Source organism: Pagrus major, chromosome 10 (genome assembly GCF_040436345.1).
Source record: "Pagrus major chromosome 10, Pma_NU_1.0".
In the NCBI taxonomy this organism is placed as follows: domain Eukaryota; kingdom Metazoa; phylum Chordata; class Actinopteri; order Spariformes; family Sparidae; genus Pagrus; species Pagrus major.
The window spans coordinates 18,560,662-18,579,749 of NC_133224.1; the positions used below are offsets into that span (position 1 = coordinate 18,560,662).

Here is a 19,088-nt window from a genome sequence, read left to right on the forward strand (position 1 = left end):
AAAGGTCACTGATGCAGAAGTCTTTTTTCTTTTGAGACCACATTTTACATACCTACACATCATGGTCTTCCAAACATTACCACATATAAAACCAGTCTGTTGAAATGGCATCAGGGAGTAGGCCTACTAGGCAGGAGCATTGTAAGAATACATATCTGAGATGAAATGGCACACAACTACAAACTCACTGTTGAATAAAAACAGTACAGCCCTGTAAGAATATCATATCTAACACCAGATAAAAATAGAGACATACTGTAAAAGAATAGCAGAGTTTTTTACACGATATCCCTTTGGACAGACACACATAAAGCCATCTTACCAAAGATCCAGAGGACACAGAGACACAGAGAGAGTGTGTTCAGCAGGGATGTCATTCTCCTCTTCAGTTACTGTTAACTGCGCACAAGTTAGGACAATTTCAGCGCTGAAATAGAGCTCATCAGTCCAGGTAATAGTATCCTAAATCATGACAGACAGTCATGCATGAAATGCTGAGACAGCTTCATGCCTCGTGCTGCCAGATCATCCTTGGTGGTGGTGGTGGTTGAGGGTTTCTTTCAGTACCAGTTCCCTTTTCAAAGTTATAGTTGTATAAACTCAGTCCTTGTGAAGAATAAAAGTCCTTTTTAGTTCGGTGAGCTGTTGCTTTGTCATGCACACGCCATCATAATTGTCCTTTCGAAAAAAGAAGGCGCAGCTTTACCTGTTTGGGATACACCTGTTTGTGCTACACCTCTCTCTCTCTCTCTCTCTCTCCCTCTCCCCCTCTCCCTCTCTCCCACACACACACGCAGATACACACACGTTTGCACCAAAAGTCACCATTCCGGTTTGGTTGAGGCAACATGACAGTTATTTTCTCGTCTTTACTTGCTCTGCTCAGAGGAGAGGCAGGTGAAAAGCAGGCACGGAGAGCCAGTTTTAACTGCCTCCAAATGACACAGGCTGTGTGTTATAATAGGCTACTACAGGCTGACGCCAAAACAAAAGATACCTCCTCCCTTATGATAAAAACAAATTGATCCTTTAATTTCAAAAAGGGATCTACACAAATACCAGCAAAGAGGACAAACACAGAGACACTATGCAGGTTTTCGTCATCTAACTCTGATAACTAAGAATGAACCAATGTCCATTTTTAATCAAGACATTTGATGGTTTATGTATAATAGAATGTCATCATGTACAGCCAGCTCATACATCAATAATAGTACATTAGACTATATGTTTTTCCCCATTATCAGATTACAATCTTTTTCTCCTTTATTGGTTACATGTCAAACAGGTTTTTAATCAGGCACAGATTTAATCTCAACAGGCTTGCATAAGCCTTTACAAGACAGGAGTCAAACCACCGTCAGAAAATGATTGTTTTCATGTCTTTTTGTGTTTATTTACCTTACGACTGGAGGCTTACCACTCCCTATATAAACGTTATATCTAGCAGACAGGTTTGTACACCAGTTTCAAAAGAGACAACATTATTTAATACGCAAGTTAAACATTTAATAGGTTTGTGTACGGCTCTATTTGTACTACAAGCAGAAGTTTACATACAAACCTTAACAGCAGTCTGTGTGTAATGTGTGTTATATGTTTGAGTATAAACAGGTAAGGTCCTCACCAAAGACACCTTCACTGCCATCCTGTGGTGTGTAGGACACACTGCTCACTGTAGAGCATGATCCTGGCCATATGGCTTTACCATAACTATATTCACCATCTACCATCTTGCACAAAACTGGAACACATTTGGAGCTATTTGCAATTTAAAAAAAGTGATAGTGTCGGGGCTGTCTTCACATTTTAAGTCGCCTGAATTTACGAAGACAGGTTGAGGAAATTCTGTAATGATTCAAAACAAAGCTTGATATTAATTCAGCCGTACTTAAATTATTAAGTTTACGTACCTTATAACAATTTAGTTCCTATACAATTATTCAATTATTCCAGCATTTGTACAAAGATGAAATCACCAGCAATACTGTTAATGTGAAAGTGTGACTTCACTACTAGCCTTTATAATGGTTTGCAATGTTTTCATTATTGTAAAAGCAAACAATATTGACTTATCTCAATATGTATTAAAGACACACAACAAGTTTCTATCCTATGTTTTATTCAAACTATGAAAAAGAATGGTCTCAGAAGAGTTTTAACTCTTGAACAATGTATGCTTGGAAGTCTGCTGATATAGTGATCATGTTTCTTTCGAAACAGATTTTAATGAATTGATTAAAATTTGTACAGTACACTCATCCAACTGATCATTTCAATTCAAAACATGTCAAGTTAGAAGAACTTGTAGCTTATATATATTCTGAAGTGGTACTACAAAAAACTGGAAATTTTAGGTTTAATCAACTTGAAATAAATGAGTAAATGAGAAAAGATAAGTTGATTCCATATGACTTTTTACAGTCTTCCTATATAAAAAGATTAACATCATTCAAAGGGCCTGAAAGCGGAAGAGAGTGGACAGACTGTTGCAGGGGGTCAGTGCCTGTTAGCAGCCAGGCACAGAATTCAGCTATACACAAGAAATGTAATACCTATTTCATCTTTTATTTAAAGCCTATGTATAACAATATAAAATGTCTGTGAAGCAACACAGGTATCAAAATATGTCTGCATAACAATTAAATATGTGCAACAGAGCAACTAGAATACCTTATACCAACAAGGGTGAGCATTTTTGAGACTTCCCTGTTTCTGTCTTGTCCTTCTTAACTTCCCATAAATTATACAAAGGGGAAATGAACACTGGCGCACACAGTCTCGAAATCTCGAAATAAAAGCAGTGAAAGACATGCAATATTTAAATACAAAAAAAAAGGAAAACATCTGTCTTGTACTTTCGCTCGTCACGTTACTTCTTCATGCCAATAGTTTCGTATGTGTCCTGGGCGTGAGGAGTCAGACCCTGAGAGGAAAACAGAGACGCAAAAAGAAAAAAAATCAGACTACACTACTGTAATTTATCATTTAAGCAATATTCTGACATCATTCACAGCATCAATACTCACAGTATAGATGCCCTCTTCCGCACTCTGTCGGAGGTAGAAAAGAACATTAGAAATGGTACAACTGAATGAAAACACACATTGTGACTTAAATCTAACAAAAGTGTCTATTCTTCCTTGGTAAATGGCTGCAACAGGGTTCATATATGAAAGAGGAAGGAAAGGAGAAGCTGTGTGAGAAGTGCTGCAAGCCAGCAAGCCACCAGGTCTGTACAGTTGAGAGTGTGAGATTATGTGTTCCACAGTGGGTTGAGCTGTGCGCAGTTTGCGGCCGCTAATAGGAAATAATAGACTAAAAAAGGCAAAGCAGTAAATCAGCAGGCTGAGGGCTCTTGTAACGAAAGGTAAAACTCTATCTCTGCATGCTTAGCAAGTTGGTTTCAAATCTTGGAACATGCATACCATGCTCATGACTGGACAAACAAGAAAGATGTTGTCAAAGCTGCTATGTTCATTCAATCAAGTCATTTAAAATGAGCAATTAAAGGGGCTTGTGAGCAATTTGGTGGCAGGCAGCTACCAATGAAAGCATCAGGGGCTTTTCATTGGTCTGTGATGTGACAGCTGGTTGGTGTGATGGCATCGTGGTGGTTTCAAGAAATCGAAACTTTTCAGAGCAGAGCCGTCAAAATAGTTTAACCCGCCACAGACAGCTGCCACTACTGGGCAGCTGATAAAAAAAACATTGGGTCTGTGCTTTTACTATCGTGTTTGTCCATTGAGGTCTGAGCTGACTTATGAGAATATTTTAGCCACAAGATGAGCTCTATCTTGATTGGTTTGTTCACTGAAACTCCGGTTTGTGCTGTGGTCAAGTGTTTGCAATTGTTTGTGTCTCTGCTAACCCCTTCACATGCATTTTAGACTACATGTCACGTAACTATTTCAGTCATAGGCGTGCTGTGTATGTTTAATCTTACCTGCTTGGCCTTTACCTTCCCAGCCTCAACCTGAGCCTCCTTAGCATTGTAGACCTGTAAAAGACACAAGACTTACTGTAGTTTTAATCTGACCTTGTATTTTAGTTAACTTTCCAGCTCAGGTTACTGGCCATAAGAATATGCTGGTACATCAGTGAAGATTGAACTTCATGCTCTTGGAACATCAATTGTCACATGTAAAAAGCAAACAAGCTGATTGTCATTTAAGTTTGATTTTTGGGGCAAATGTTAAATATTCCATTATGGTGAATGCCTTCCACTACACACACTTTTTTCAAATATGCAGTACATGGAGCAGAGGAACATCACCAAGTCGAATCTAAAGTACATCAGTAGATTATATAAATGGAGTCTAGTAAAATTTTAGATGTCTAACTCTTTTCTCTGTTCCTGAATGTGCAGCATGCTTTATTTTGCAGACGACACCATAGTATTCACCCGGAGATCAATAATGTACCAGATTACATTTTATGATACTACATCTTGTCTTTCATCAGACAATGCAAAATAAAAGGTTCAGTTCCAATTAAAAAGTATTTATTTTCTGCATATAGTGCAATATACTGTATACATAATGTGTGATACATCTTTGATATACATTTATTTATTTATGTTCAGTTCTTGACCATGTATGTTTCTGGTAAAGCAAATATGTAGCATGCAAACCTTAATTCTACAGTAGAGAGCTGTCAGTATGATGCCGTACAGGAACAGGATACCATCCAGCACATAACAGATCTCTGGCTCTGCAAAAGCAGCTGAGGAAACACAAGAGAACACTTTGTTAGGAGCAAAAACATAATAACAGCACACAAAGTTACAACTCATTTTAAGGGCTCACAATAAAAAGACTCATCAATTGTTTGTCTCCCTTAAGTTGCTTCATTATTTCATAAATTTAACCTGCAATTTATCTGGTGCTTCTCATTGCTGTTAGGGCAAAACAGAAAGGGACAACCATTTTGTTGCCCATTTCACAAGTCTAATGTGACGATCATTGCTCTTAGTGATGATGGGGCTGTTTCAGTGTAATTTGAGAAACTAACAGTGTCAACACTTTAGATTGAGAAATGATCAGCAACAACAGCCATTACATCAGGAAGCAAAAGTGCAGAGCAAACTATGTATTATCTTAAATAGTGATTATTCAGTTTATGGAGAAATATTTCTGGGGTGTTACCCTTTATGCCATTTCAAACATTACTTTGATATAAAGATACATGGGAAAATTAAAAATGAATCGGTAAAATTACATAGAATTATTACGGTGGGGGACACGACGAACACTCTCATATCACATATCTCACTTCCGGACTCTCACTGAGACATTACTCATTGACTAATCTTACACATGCACATAGAGGAGCCTGACTTGCGGGGGATAAAGAGACAGCTGGGGGTGAAGCTGGGGCTTTAAATAAGTACATGCAGGGCTCTCATATGTGGTGCATGAGAGAATAAGATATTATTTCATTAAAATAACTATTTGGGGCATATAATTGTCGTAGTATGATCACATGGAGATTGACAAGCTTTTACAGATGATTGCTATTCCTATTTCTATTCCTGTTGTTTAATTTTTTTTATCAACTTAATTGTTCATGCAACCATATTCTTTCAACAGTTATAAGAGTTTAGTTTTGTTGAAGAACCAGAAAAGGCAGTCATTGTAAGGACAAATATCATGTAGATATCACAATGATATGACTGTCTCTCCAAGTCTACCGTATCCAGTCTAGGTTAATCAGATCTTTATAACATGATACAGAACATTAAAGGTAAAAAATTGTAACCTCTCTCCAGTAAAGCTAAAACTGACTTCACCTGTGAACCCCCTCCACCAGGCCTAACCAGTGGATCTACTGGATCGCAGCAAGAGGAATTGGTGGTACGCAACATGCGCGTCATACACCATACATGTTGTAATATTTAAAACCTTAATAAAGATAAATCAACAACAAAAAATATTTCAGGTTTACACATCGGAGGAATTACAATTCAGCATTTTTGGAATATATTGGCTGTAGGTCAGCCGCTATAGTGAATGGTTGTTTGAGAATGTTACTTTGGGATTTGTACGGTATAATGTAAAAATATTTTATTTTTGCTGCTGTAAAGATAACTACTTTGGACTTTAGATTTATATACGTCGTTGATTTCCTTTTCCACCCTTCCTTTTAATTGACTCATTATAATTTGCGAAGCAGTTGATGCATAAAATGATCGCAATTACAAGTAATTAATGTAATGTGAATGTAAATCTGAATAAAATGTTTCAATCCTCAGACCATCAGGTAAAAATGGTCTGAGGACCACTAATCAAAGCTGTAAAATGATCATCCAATTATTCTTTTTTTTTCCCCCAGTGGGCTTCTACATGTTACTTTGTTATTCATTTTGCTAATGTGTCTTCCATCTAACAATTTCTTTTTCTTCTGCTTTATTAACGACTTCTTTAAAGTTACTTCTCTTTAATTTGGAAATAAACAGCCACTGTGCCATGCAGAAAATATTTGAGGGCAATCCAACACAGAGAGAAGTATGACGCTCTGATACGATGGAAAGAGAAGCACTACCTCACACTACCCGACAGTAATGCTGGCCAATTAGAGTTCTTAAGTGTCGGACTTCCTTAACTGACCTTCAATTTGAATTACATTTTTTTTTTTAAAAATTAAAATTTAATTTAATAAAAAGAAGAACAATTAAGTAGATATACTAACTTAACGTCTTTCAAAAGCACAACTTGACTTAATTCCGCAATACATTTATGGAGAGTAATTTTTCTCCAAATGTTTTCTCCAATAAAATGTATCAATAAAGTACATGTACATTTACTTGACACATTTTTAATGCATCATTTATTGACTCATTGTAAATAACCATTAAAAATCATTTAGACTAAGATTTGGTGTGTTAATGTCTGTGTAATTGTTTGTTTAATTTTCAGCCTACAAAATTTGACAGTGTTCAGTACTGTAAATCAAATTAGATTTGTATAGAAGATAAATGTGATTTGGTCAGCTGAGCCATTCAACTTGACCCAGAGATTTTTGAGCACCACCTATTAATTGGGAAGAAAAAGCAGTTCATACAGGAACTATACATGAACTAATGTATAAAACTCTAAAGTTTTTCTTCTTACATTGGATACAAGAACTTCTCTATGATGAAATCCACAGACAGCAGATGTAACACCACAAATTCAAGGAAATTTCTGAAATCTGTGACCACATGATTGCTTCCCTTATAAAGAATCACTTCCAAATAATGTCTCCTTTACAGAGTAACAGTCATTTACAATGACTACAATTTGGAAAACCCCTAGCCTATGTGCTTTATGTTACACTTGATATAGAAATTATATTGTTGAACATGTTTGTCTTATGGGTTATGGATGGATAATTATCCTGTAGAGTCAAGTGAAGCCATGTTAAATACAGTTTTGAAATCCTCTTCTCAGCTGTACATGTTACTACTGCCTGAGCGCCAGAGAGATGTGGTCTGTTATCTGCATTTATATCTCCTCTGGTTTCCGCAACTCACATGTAGCTTGGTTTTTAAAGGAAACTGCAAAGACTCCTACCCCATCTAAAATAACTGATAGCGTGATCTTTAAGTGTGACTAATAGGCCAGAATTTGTCCCAACCCATTAATTAGTTTGAGCTGCAGTCATATGTATAACTAATGGAGGCTCACAAGTGGATGTCCATGCACTTTCAAATAAGTGCATGTTTGTTTTTAATGATATCTGCAATAGACTATGATTTGGTGATTAAAATACCGATTTTAGAAAGTCGGATGTGTCTGTGTGCAGTTCTATGTATTGCATTAAAAGGTATATTATATTAAATTTCAAGGCTAAAATATAATATGCCTCTGAGACGAGGGCCAGCAGACAAGATGTGGAGTGCGTCACCAACACCATCTTGTCAAGGTGTTTTCGCTTTTAAAATTGTACACACTATTTGGCTGTAACTTTGCCTTGTGCTGGAGACAACAGATTCTAAAAGTAGGCTGTATTGGATGTGGTTTGCATTTAAAACAGAAAATTCTAAGGTGTAACATCTCTTACACACAGAGTGATCCAGTTTGAGTTTCATAGTGGCGCTCTTTATGGCTGCAACATTTCCGTTATAATACGATTGTTTCTTAATAGATTAAGAATTTTGTTTAGAAAACTTCAGAAAAAAGTGGAAAATGCCAATGACATTTTCCTGGACCGCAACAAGATGTCGTTGAAATGTCAGGAGTCATTAGTCCAAAACCTAAATTATTTAGTTAGTATATTATTATATACATTTGAGATGCAGAAACCTTTAAACCTTTTGATAACTGAATTTGAAGGCTGAATATATGTCTATAGTTTACATTAAAATGAATTGAAATTTGTAAATTTGTTTACTTTATCCTGTATATATACTAATAAATACAGTAAAAACAAACTCTGGTGGCAGCTGATATTATCAGGAACCTGACACTAATCGAATAAACTGAACTTTTTGTTTGAAGCAGGGTGTGAGAGAACTGGTTTAACAAGAGCGGTAGTTAAAGAAGTGGCAATGCACGGCAGCCACAGCGTCTTTTGCCACAAGCAACAAGAGCTGACGGGGTCAGCTTCTCTTTTCACAGGAACTCCTATGTGGTGACTACATTTCGGCTGCCTACACTGACAGCAATGAGGCCAAGAGTCAGAAAACGACAACACGCTGAATAAACCTGTAACCCTCTGCCAAGATCAAGAAGTAGTATTTTCAACAATTAATTTGGTCTGGGTGAGTTCTACAGAGAAGAAGTGTTTAATCTAATCAAAAAAACTTCACTCTGATGAACTTTTTTAACTCAACAGCACAGTTTCCGTTCAGTCCTACTGTATCTCATTTAGGTTGTTTATTTTTCTTATCCTAAATTTAAAAGCACCAGAACAAAACCTAGAGAAAATAAACAAATTTAAGTTTGCCCAATTTAATGTTACAACTCACCAGCACTCCCAAAATTCACCCACAGATTCGCCATCAGTAACAGGCTCCTGCCACACAAGACCATGGTAAAACAGGCTCAACACTTAACTGGGCTCCTTAAGCGACCAGCAAACAGCAAACACGACGAATTGTGGGTGTTTTTTTTCCCTCTGTGCTCTGATAAAACACTCGATGCTGCTTACCTCACAGCCAAGAGGGGAAGTTGTGGTCTGAGCTCTAAGTCCATTTTTCTCAGATCTCATCAGACCACTCCCCTTCTAACACCAAACCAGAGGAAGGACATACAATCGAAGCTCTGGTCTCTGCTGCCAGCATTAAAACTTGATTTGCGCTCATGTTTTCAGACAAGTCAAGGAAATGATGCATTTGAAAAAGAAAAGAGTTTCTGGTCTTATAAATCACCCTACACCAATGTGACAGTGAAAAACAACATGCTACTGCTCTGTTCAGTCTTAAAATATTTAATAGGTTTATTTGGACATTGTACATCATTGATTATAAGCACAGTCATCTGTCAAAGCCTCACTACAGCGAATGGTGAACAGGAAGAGAACCTGACTAACAGATGTGGGGAGGAAAGAATGAATTCTCCTCTTTGGGGAACGTTCGCATAAGTAGCATCACGTTAGCGGTCAACCTCGCCAAACACTATGTCCTGTGTACCTGAAGAAGAAGAAAAAGAAGAGGTTCAGTAAACTTCATACAAAAGCTTATATTTGCATTTTTACAAGATTCACTGAGGAGATATTTTTCTTTTTTCTGAAGCTTGATTCTTGAAAAATAATCGCTTTCTTACCAATAATGGCCACAACATCAGCGAGCATGTGTCCTTTGGCCATTTTATCCAGACCAGCCTAGAAAGAGGAAAACATTTATCAACACAACACATAAATGAAGACCAGCAACTACTATTCAGGGCAGATGAGCTCTTATAAAAGTGAATATTCATAATTCATGAGATTATAGCCTGAAGTTAATGTACTAACTACTCTAATAGTTTGTTTATGCAACTTTAAAAGACATTTTTAGCCTAGAAGACCGAATTCAACTGACTACGTTAAACAGCACTTCATGTACCCATGAGCTAAGAGATGAGCAGGAAGTAGAGAGAGAGGGGGGAGGGTTCTGTACGCTTTTAAAAATGGTTCTATAGTACTTTATAAAACGTCCTTAATAAAGTAAAAGCAGCCTTGAGGACAAGCCGTTAACTGTGCTGAATAATTGATACCGGCTGTGTTTAATATTTCACAGTGTCTTGTGAAGTTTTAAGTGCGCACCAAGTGAGCGAATCCAGGAGCTTTGATCTTGCAGCGATAGGGTCTGCTGGAGCCATCTGATACCAAATAAACACCAAACTCTCCCTGCAAGCGACACACAGACACACAAATACACCCAAGTAAGCATATTACATCACAAGTCCCTAGAGGCCTACAAAAGCTTACCAGTTAATTAGGAATAAACAAAAACCTACTGTATACTAAAGAACTACAGAGTCGTACAAAGTGAGACTTTTGTTTGTTAGGTTAACATGATAAACTATGAGGGCATCTACAGATTATTTACTTTATGGGGCTAGTCAGAATTATACAGAATTTTCCCAAAAATTATGCACATTATGAGTGGTCTCACCTTGGGTGCCTCCACAGCTGTGTATGTGGCCCCTGGGGGGACCTGGTAGCCCTCTGTGTACAGTTTAAAGTGGTGGATCAGAGACTCCATGGACGTCTAGGATGAGAAGCACAAAAACATGATATGTCTCGGGCACCGTTTTGATAACGATGCACACAAGAGTTAGAGGGAGTTGAATGTGCGTAGCTTGACTGAAATGTGAAACTGTGACAGAAAGGTGAACCAGAGGTGATCTCAAGCCCTGAGGGGGCCAAATTAAAGTGCATTTTACAGCGGAACTGGCCTCATTATATAAAGAATGTAGTGCGAAGACAAATTAGTGACACCACTAAAATTTAATTAAAACACAGAAGTGATAAAGTGCAGGGGAAAACCCAGACAGGAAATATGAAATTTTTAAAGATTTAATATCCTGCAGGCTTTCGAACGCCATCTGACAGACTGAGAGGAAAAGACGAAGGCTCTCCACTCGGCTCACCTTCATCTCAGACCTTTTGGGTGGGGCAACCTTGGCATCATCCACCTTAATCTCTCCTTCTGGCATCTTGTTGAGCGCCTGGTGCATGATCCTCAGGGACTGCCTCATCTCCTCCACTCTGCACAGATATCTGGACCACACGTATAGATAATAGCAGTAAGCTACAGATACTGCTAACACTGTATCAGAAAACCACAGGGTTACCACATCTTCTTAAACATCATATTCAAGGACTTTTTCAAAGGACTTTCGAGGCCCAATTCCTTCAAATTCAAGGACCCAATATGGCACAGCATGAGACTCGGATCAAGGTTAATTATTGTTAGAACACTGAGATATTTATAATGAGAACAAGCAGGCTTGTGAAAAGCTCATAGAATTAAAAAGAGAGAGAGGCTTGAATGTGTGGACACTTTTCAGTTGTGCTGTGGTGGGGGAGATAACGGGATAAGTTTCTCGAGATCTCGAGATAACGAGATAACGAAACTTTGTTTTCCTGAGATAACGAGTTAATTTCATTTGTTTTCTCGAGATCTCGAGTTATTATCTCGAAATAACAAGTGCCGTTTTCCCGAGATAATGGGATAAGTTTCTCAAGATCTCGAGATCTCGAGATAACGAAACTTTGTTTTCCCAAGATAACGAGTTAATTTCATTTGTTTTCTCGAGATCTCGAGTTATTATCTCGAAATAACGAAACTTTGTTTTCCCGAGATAACGAGTTAATTTCATTTGTTTTCTCGAGATCTCGAGTTATTATCTCGAAATAACAACTGCCGTTTTCCCGAGATAACGGGATAAGTTTCTCGAGATCTCGAGATAACGAAACTTTGTTTTCCTGAGATAACGAGTTAATTTCATGTTTTCTCGAGATATCGAGTTATTATCTTGAAATAACAACTGCCGTTTTCCCGAGATAATGGGATAATTTTCCCGAGATAACGATATAATTAATTCGAGATCTTGAGAAAAAAAAACGATAGTGTAGTATATTAAATCATTGCAGGAAACATCATTCAGTGTAGCAATGTCAGAGGAGCAGGAGCATATCGATCACCGCGTCACAAATCTTTTCAATCAAGGCCTGACACAGGCTGAAATAGCATTATGCCTTGCTATTACAGATAATATACACATTAGTGTGTGTAATCTAAAAAGACGGTTAGCAAGGCTTCAGCTATATTGGCGGCGCAATCTAAGTGAGCCTGATGTCGTAACCCATTAACTCACACCAAGTAAAAAAAAAAAAAATCAAAGGAACCTTAACTTGTATTCTTGCAGAAATTAAACACATCAGCACTTTCATTGACCCCTATCTATTCATGTCTAGTTTCAAGGCCTTGATAGTTTCCTCAATCCACAAACTTTCAAAATGCCTGTCCAAACCCTGAAATCAGCCATGAGCCAAGACATTCTGTAAAGATCGTTGGCGACATATATCACACATGCAGAATACAAGCTATGTGTCCGTCCTTTGAAACGGAGACAGACATTTTTCCACTCTGACCAAAGATCTTTTGATTATTGGACTGAATTCAGCACTGACAGCTCAATCTGATTTATTTCTCAGACTGTATGATGAAGACAAAGTGAACTGTGCTGGACAGAAGACACTGCCAATTCTGCTTCAATAAAAATCTCAAACCAGCAGCATAAACTCACACTACCAGCTGAGTCTCCATATAAACTATGATTTATTTACATATGGTTGTCATGTAATGCCATAAAAGCCTTTCTAGACATAGTGCCACATTCAATGTTCAGTGTTTAAATGATTTGGGATACTCGCTGTGGAATTGTATGTTAGTTCGATGCAGCTTTTATAAAACAGCAGTGGCTAACCACTGCAAATCAAATATTGTATTTTTCACAAGAGTGTTCAATGTCTAAATAATGTGTTTAATATGTAATAAATTAGCAGTGGTAAGATGATGACTTGAAGTGCCACATTAATTTATAATTGTATTTTGCTTCAATCAGCCAAGCACCACAACGATCCATTTTCTAATATAATGATAAACTCTTGTTGTTGTATTTGATTTTAGAAAACCAATTACCTCAGTATGATGCACATTAAGGGTACCCAACCTCACACTTGCAATCAACAATCAAAATATCTTTGTCAGTCGCTGAAAACTACGTAGGGTTGCAACCAATGATTATTTGTAGATATATATAATTAGTTAGATATAGATGAGTTGTTTGGTCTCTAAAATGTCAGAAAACGGTGAAAAGGGTAGATCAGTGTTTCCTCAAGCCCAAGCCCACCTTACACATCTATGTCCACAATGCAAAGATATTTGGTTTATTGTAAAGCAGGAGTAAAGAAAGCAGAACATATTCACATACAAGAAACTGGAATCAGAGAATTTTGACTTCTTTTCCTTAAAAAAGAACTCGAGCAGATTACCAGATAATCAAAATAGTTGCCGATTAATTATCAAGTACTAGTTAACGACTAATAAAAGGAGTTGTTGCAGCTCTCTCTTTCCTCCTTGTTTTTGCGTTCTTGTTTTAATTTCTCCTAGTTTGGCTTGAATGTGAAGCATTTATCCTGTTACATTATCTTCCAGAGTGTCCTGCTTTTGCTCCGTCAGAGCACTTTGTAAACTCTGTTTTTAACGGTGCTCTATAAATAAAGTTGTTATTGTTGTTATATTTGGGCCAGTATAGCAAATGATCTCACTCACATCTCACTCAAGTCTTTCAGTCTTTCTCACACGCCTGTGCATGGTTTGCACGTATTGGTCTTTCCTTCCAATAGTTACACATGTCAAAGGAGGAAATTATCTCATTTCACAAGTCGCAGCTTGCATGTTCTAAATTTGGTGAAATGGGCCCCTGACTTGAGGTAGAAAAAGGAGAGGCACAGAAACAAAATGGAACTAAAGGCATCTTTAAATAATAACTACACCCATTTGCTAGTCTTGTACCTGTCATAGCAGTCTCCCCTGATTCCAATAGGGACGTCAAACTCCACTTCGTCGTACTTGTCGTATGGCTGAGACTTTCTCAGGTCCCACTTGATGCCCGACCCTCGCAGCATCACTCCACTGGAAGAGAGAAGTGATAGATATCACAGTTTGTACACACGTCTGCCACATGTTTAATATTACTAGCTGAAGACTCTCCATAATTGTGGTGGCGCTAAATTATTTATGAATGTCATAAAAATAGGGGTCCTTTCACTTTCACTAGCAGGTTACCTGAAGCCGTAGTTGAGGGCTTCCTCAGAAGTGACCACCCCGATGTCAACAGTACGATTCTTCCAGATGCGATTGTTGGTCAACATCTGCATAGAGGAGAAACACCAGAATTGAACATTCAGATAGTATCAACACATCCTTATTCTGTTTTATCTTGCTAAGAGCTTTAAACTTTAAAACAACTATAGTTTTTAGTCATTCACCTCTTCTACTTCATCGATTCTAATGGAGAAATTCTTGCACCATTCATAGATGTCGTCCATCAGGCCAAGGGGCATATCCTGCAACACATATAAGATCATTAACACACTATCTATCATGCTCATTTTTATCATAAACTGACTGATGAGTGATCTACATGTCAAAGGCTTGATACATCTTTCTTGCTGCTCTTCGGACACAAGAAGAGCATTGTTTATTGAAGTCTCTCACCTGATGAACACCACCAGGTCTGACATATGCAGCGTGCATTCGGGCCCCAGACACTCGTTCATAAAACTCAAACATCTGAGAGGAAACAAGGATCCCACCGTTAGCAGACTTCAGCAGTGAACATCTAAATGATAAATGACTCGAGGGTTGGGCTCTGTGTCTTGTTTTCGGGACTGAATAATTATTCCAAGTGTCTCTGTCCTTTTCTCGCTTTACAGGGTGTTTGAGTATGCCTTTAATCTGATGGCAAACTGATTCTGGAAGTTGTTTTCATCACTGGGAGTCAAAGTAGTTGTGTCAGCAAAAAGCTAGCTCAGAGAAAACCTACAACAACTTTTCCACTGAATATTTCAGTATAAATGTTTCACACGGTCTTCTAATGCACGTCAGTTCCTGTTCAGTACCCTGAAGATTAGTGACACAACTTTAACCGGTGCCAGTTTATTAGCTACGACTAATGCAGCCTAATACAACAGCCATGAAATAAATGCGACCTTCTCAAAGGTTGGAATGTTCTGGACAGGATTCAACACCTCTGTAAACTGTTTGAACTGTATTATACCGAGAGGTTTCTATTATTTACTCTGGGCTAGTCTCCATCATTAGGGACTTGACATGATATCATGCAGTGGCATTCCTGACCTTCTCTCTCTCCTCAAACATCCAGAAGAAGGGGGTCATGGCGCCAATGTCAAGTGCGTGCGTGGTGATGGCCATGATGTGGTTAAGGATGCGAGTCAGCTCCCCGTACAGAACTGCAAACACAACATACAACCATTTAAAGCTGTGATGAAAAAAACAATATGTAACAAATATTCCATTGGTTCCAGCTGCTCAAATGTGATGATTCACATTTTTACTTTGTGGTAAACTGGGATATTTAAATAGGCATCTTTAACTACTTTCTGATATTCTACAGACCATTATTAGATGCAGCCAACAGTAACTGACACCTGCAACACAGCTGATATGCTGAGTAGTTGGCACACTGTCTCACCCTAAAAAACTATTTAAATTCAGTATCATAGAACAGCTATGTAATTCCATATGTACAGTACATCAAAATGACATGTTACAGGGAGGCCTGCCATCACTGGCGAATCATTAACATCTCTAAACAAATATATATATTAAAAAAATCAGAAGGCCTTTAAAGAATTTGAAGACACCCTGACAATTTCTGATGTGTACCTCTGATCCACTCTGCACGGGGTGGAGCTTTGATGTTGAGCAGCTTCTCCACAGCCAAAGAGTAGGCCTGTTCGTTACACATCATGGAAACATAGTCCAGACGGTCAAAGTAGGGCAGAGCCTGTTGTATAAAGAGAAGAGGAACTGAAGCTTACTGGGCAAGGGATTTCCATGAATGATGCAATGCCAGATAAAGGTCCCTTTACATTACAACAGTTTAATTTAGTCATTTTCAATTGAGGGGGTGAGGCATTCACTTCAACCATCTAGTTTTTACACATTAAATCCAGCTCATTTAGTGTTCATTCTCCACGGTATGTTCTTGTGTCAAACACAATAAACAAGTATTCTGTAAGATGTTGTGTTGTAATTTACTGCTCTGTCCTTTGACTACACCACAACAGCTCCGTTTCTTAACCTGGTCAAAACAGAGAAGAGCACCACTGATTCTACACTTCCTGATTTTACAACCTCTATGCAGTAGAGAGCTATTCATTCATCAGACAACAGTCTACAATATAAAAGCTGCATGTTTTCAATACCAGTATTTGTGTGACCCACCTCAGTACATAAACATCACAGAAACAAAAATCTTGAAAAGAAAAAAAATCTGTACATCTCCAAAAACATTTTCAGATAGCATCACTGAGACAGGGCACACTCTGAATGTGGCAAACATCACAGACGTGACCCTGCTGCAAGACCTCTCTCTCAGAGTTGAACAGTACAGTTGACAGTGCTTCCCCAAACCTTGGCTGATAAACTAGGCTGGCAGTAATAGTTAATCTTTATGGCTGCAGATGTTAGCTTCAGTTGAAAACAGCTAACGTGGTAAGTGATTGTTGGGGTCAGAAGTTACACACAGTGCGTGTCTCGTCCAGTTCGTGTTTCCCAGCAAGTTCCAAAAGTCCGACACATGCCCAGATATCCACATTTAAAATCCTGGGGTGCGTTTTTTTTTAAATCACTCGCTGCTGACATCTGCCTCCATTTAATATAGCGTTAGCCCAATGTCTGCCCACAATTCAAAGCATGAGAGCAAAGTGACAACGTAACTTTACAACTTCATCAACAATCAACTTAAGCTGCAAACTCTTGGTTATGCTCTCTCTCGGTCTATGGAAAATCTTCCACTTCCGCACTGCGATGCATCTTACAATCGAGAAATTTCCACATCTCTACATGTCACTACTTAATAAATATGAATTAAAGAATAAAGAAACATTATTTACAAATATTATAAGCGGTTCAGTACCTGCAGGTAGGTCTTGTATTCAATGAGTTTCTCTGTGCCGCGGTGAAGCAGGCCAATATGAGGGTCACATTTCTTGACGGACTCTCCGCTGAGCTCCAGAACTAGACGCAGCACACCATGAGCGGCAGGATGCTGGGGACCAAAGTTGATGGTCAGGTTGGACACATCCTTCTCTGCAGGAGGATCTTTGTCTGCAGGAGGACAATACAGGAGAGGGTCAGGTAATTTAAACCGTTTAGAGTAAAAGCTGAGTAAGGCTTCAGGATGTGATTTTCCAAAAAATAAAATTGCAAGATTTTCCAGATGTGATTTTCCAAAAAATGAAATTGCAAGAGTGGCTGCTGTTGACATTTCTAATTAATAATTGAAAGTGAAAGATTATCCACTGCCGAGTGAACGAATGTGACTCATTCTGGCACCACAGACCAGATCCAATCAAATAGGTCTGACTTGGAACAATGTTTATGTTTAATGCATCTCTTATTATGACCTGTAACTATAAACCCATAGAATGACCTGCCAAATGCATAAGCAAACACCCAGATATTAAGTCCAGTGTGCTGTGTAAATTATCTGTCAGTGTTTGGTCACATCTTATGGCAGACCCTCAAGCACTTTATTTTTCTAGCCCTGACAAAGTTGGATATGTTGTATTCATAAATATATTAGAATTTTGTCAACCTTACACTGACTTGGCATTTAAAAATTTCCTAATAAAAGTATGGCTGTGTGTGTGAGAATGGTACCATTCCAGGGGGGTGGAACCCATTTCTCATTCATGGCAGTGGGATACATCACTGCCCCGGCAAACTGCTCTGTCCACTCCACATCTGGCTGCCATTGTTTCTGCCTGCAACAAAGACAACAAAAATATTCTTCACATGAGGTAAAGCTGTGTTAGCAGGCCTTCAGATTCTAGCCAACGCAGACCATTGAGTAGCTGCAACAATACGATTAGGTTGGTGCCACCTCTCAGGCTCCTTGCATGTTGCCTGAGAGGCTTTAATCTCATTTTGTTTAGGCTGACATTTGGAGAGGATGATGATCTGGCCTACATAAAGCTTGCCAACCTGACAAGCGATAATCAGATGTGTCTGATGAGGTAAACATGCAGAGGATAGATATAGGTCCTACTGGGATAAGAAACTATGGTTAATAATGCTAAATACTGCAACATCGCAAAGCATGGCAATATTAAGAAAGATCAACTCAAGTAACTGTGGATCTCCTGCGGTAAAACACGTCAATAACAAACCTAAGTCTCCTTGACTTGACATGAAGGGACAAAGACAATTTCAAAGACCTATAAGTTTTTTTTATTGACTGTAAGTAGTTATTAATAGATATGCTTTCTTTTAATTGTAACATACCAAATTTAGCTAGAATAGCTCCAAAGAGACACTGTTTACGCCTGGCTGTGGGTTAATTTCCAGCCGTTTAACCAGACACTGCTCAGTTTTGTTTATAACTATTCACTCAGAGCATAAAAGATGAATAAACCCAGTATGGTAAACACTGACACACGCTGGCTGAAGGCTAACAGTTACAGCTTAGGTAGCTAATCTATCCTACAATGAACGACGGATTTAATGACATTGCTACATCATTAATAGTTGTATGCGCTTTGTCAAGACGTTTATCATTCAGAAACAAAATACAGATTGCTGCAGAAGACTCGAATTATATTGAAGAGACAAAGTCGGCTTTTTTAGCATTTAGCTAGCGTTAGCTGTTCAGTGTGCATGTTTATGTGGCGCTCAACCTAATACGACTGGTGATATAATGGTCACACGAAGCGTCGCGTTTTGTCTTTTTGTTAGCTTACCTGTTTTGCAGGACAGTACAGCCAGGGCTCAGCAAATTATTGCTCAATATTAATTTTGTTGAAGGACGTCCTAGTTTAGTAAGCGACCTCAACATCGTGGCCGCCATCTTGGCTGTCGGACA

At 38.3% G+C, this 19,088-nt stretch overlaps 2 protein-coding genes across 2 annotated transcripts; both read right to left on the bottom strand.

The window, feature by feature from the left end:
• Positions 1–1,228: 1,228 nt before the first annotated feature.
• On the bottom strand, positions 1,229–9,101 carry fcer1g (Fc epsilon receptor IgFc epsilon receptor Ig). The gene is made up of 5 exons (XM_073474936.1): positions 8,951–9,101; positions 4,634–4,725; positions 3,947–4,000; positions 3,030–3,053; positions 1,229–2,926 (listed from the first exon to the last, which is right to left on the bottom strand). The coding sequence occupies exons 1-5, from the start codon at positions 9,012–9,014 to the stop codon at positions 2,873–2,875; spliced, it is 288 nt and encodes a 95-aa protein (XP_073331037.1). The 5' UTR covers positions 9,015–9,101; the 3' UTR covers positions 1,229–2,872.
• Positions 9,102–9,395: 294 nt separating this feature from the next.
• Positions 9,396–19,088, bottom strand: ndufs2 (NADH:ubiquinone oxidoreductase core subunit S2). The gene is made up of 14 exons (XM_073475331.1): positions 18,967–19,088; positions 17,888–17,991; positions 17,142–17,332; positions 15,887–16,007; positions 15,338–15,450; positions 14,696–14,770; positions 14,467–14,544; positions 14,264–14,349; positions 13,991–14,110; positions 11,058–11,187; positions 10,580–10,675; positions 10,228–10,311; positions 9,747–9,804; positions 9,396–9,613 (listed from the first exon to the last, which is right to left on the bottom strand). The coding sequence occupies exons 1-14, from the start codon at positions 19,071–19,073 to the stop codon at positions 9,576–9,578; spliced, it is 1,401 nt and encodes a 466-aa protein (XP_073331432.1). The 5' UTR covers positions 19,074–19,088; the 3' UTR covers positions 9,396–9,575.

Bases quoted from the DNA above. Each gene is read 5' to 3' on its own strand.
- fcer1g (XM_073474936.1), bottom strand. From the start codon at position 9,014: ATGGTCTTGTGTGGCAGGAGCCTGTTACTGATGGCGAATCTGTGGGTG. The intron at 4,726-8,950 runs GTGAGTTGTAAC...GTGTTTCCTCAG, and splicing joins GGTGAATTTTGGGAGTGCTG to CTGCTTTTGCAGAGCCAGAG. The intron at 2,927-3,029 runs GTGAGTATTGAT...TTTTCCTCTCAG, and splicing joins CGGAAGAGGGCATCTATACT to GGTCTGACTCCTCACGCCCA.
- ndufs2 (XM_073475331.1), bottom strand. From the start codon at position 19,073: ATGGCGGCCACGATGTTGAGGTCGCTTACTAAACTAGGACGTCCTTCA. The intron at 16,008-17,141 runs GTACTGAACCGC...TTTATACAACAG, and splicing joins AATACAAGACCTACCTGCAG to GCTCTGCCCTACTTTGACCG. The intron at 9,614-9,746 runs GTAAGAAAGCGA...CTTCTTCTTCAG, and splicing joins TGATGTTGTGGCCATTATTG to GTACACAGGACATAGTGTTT.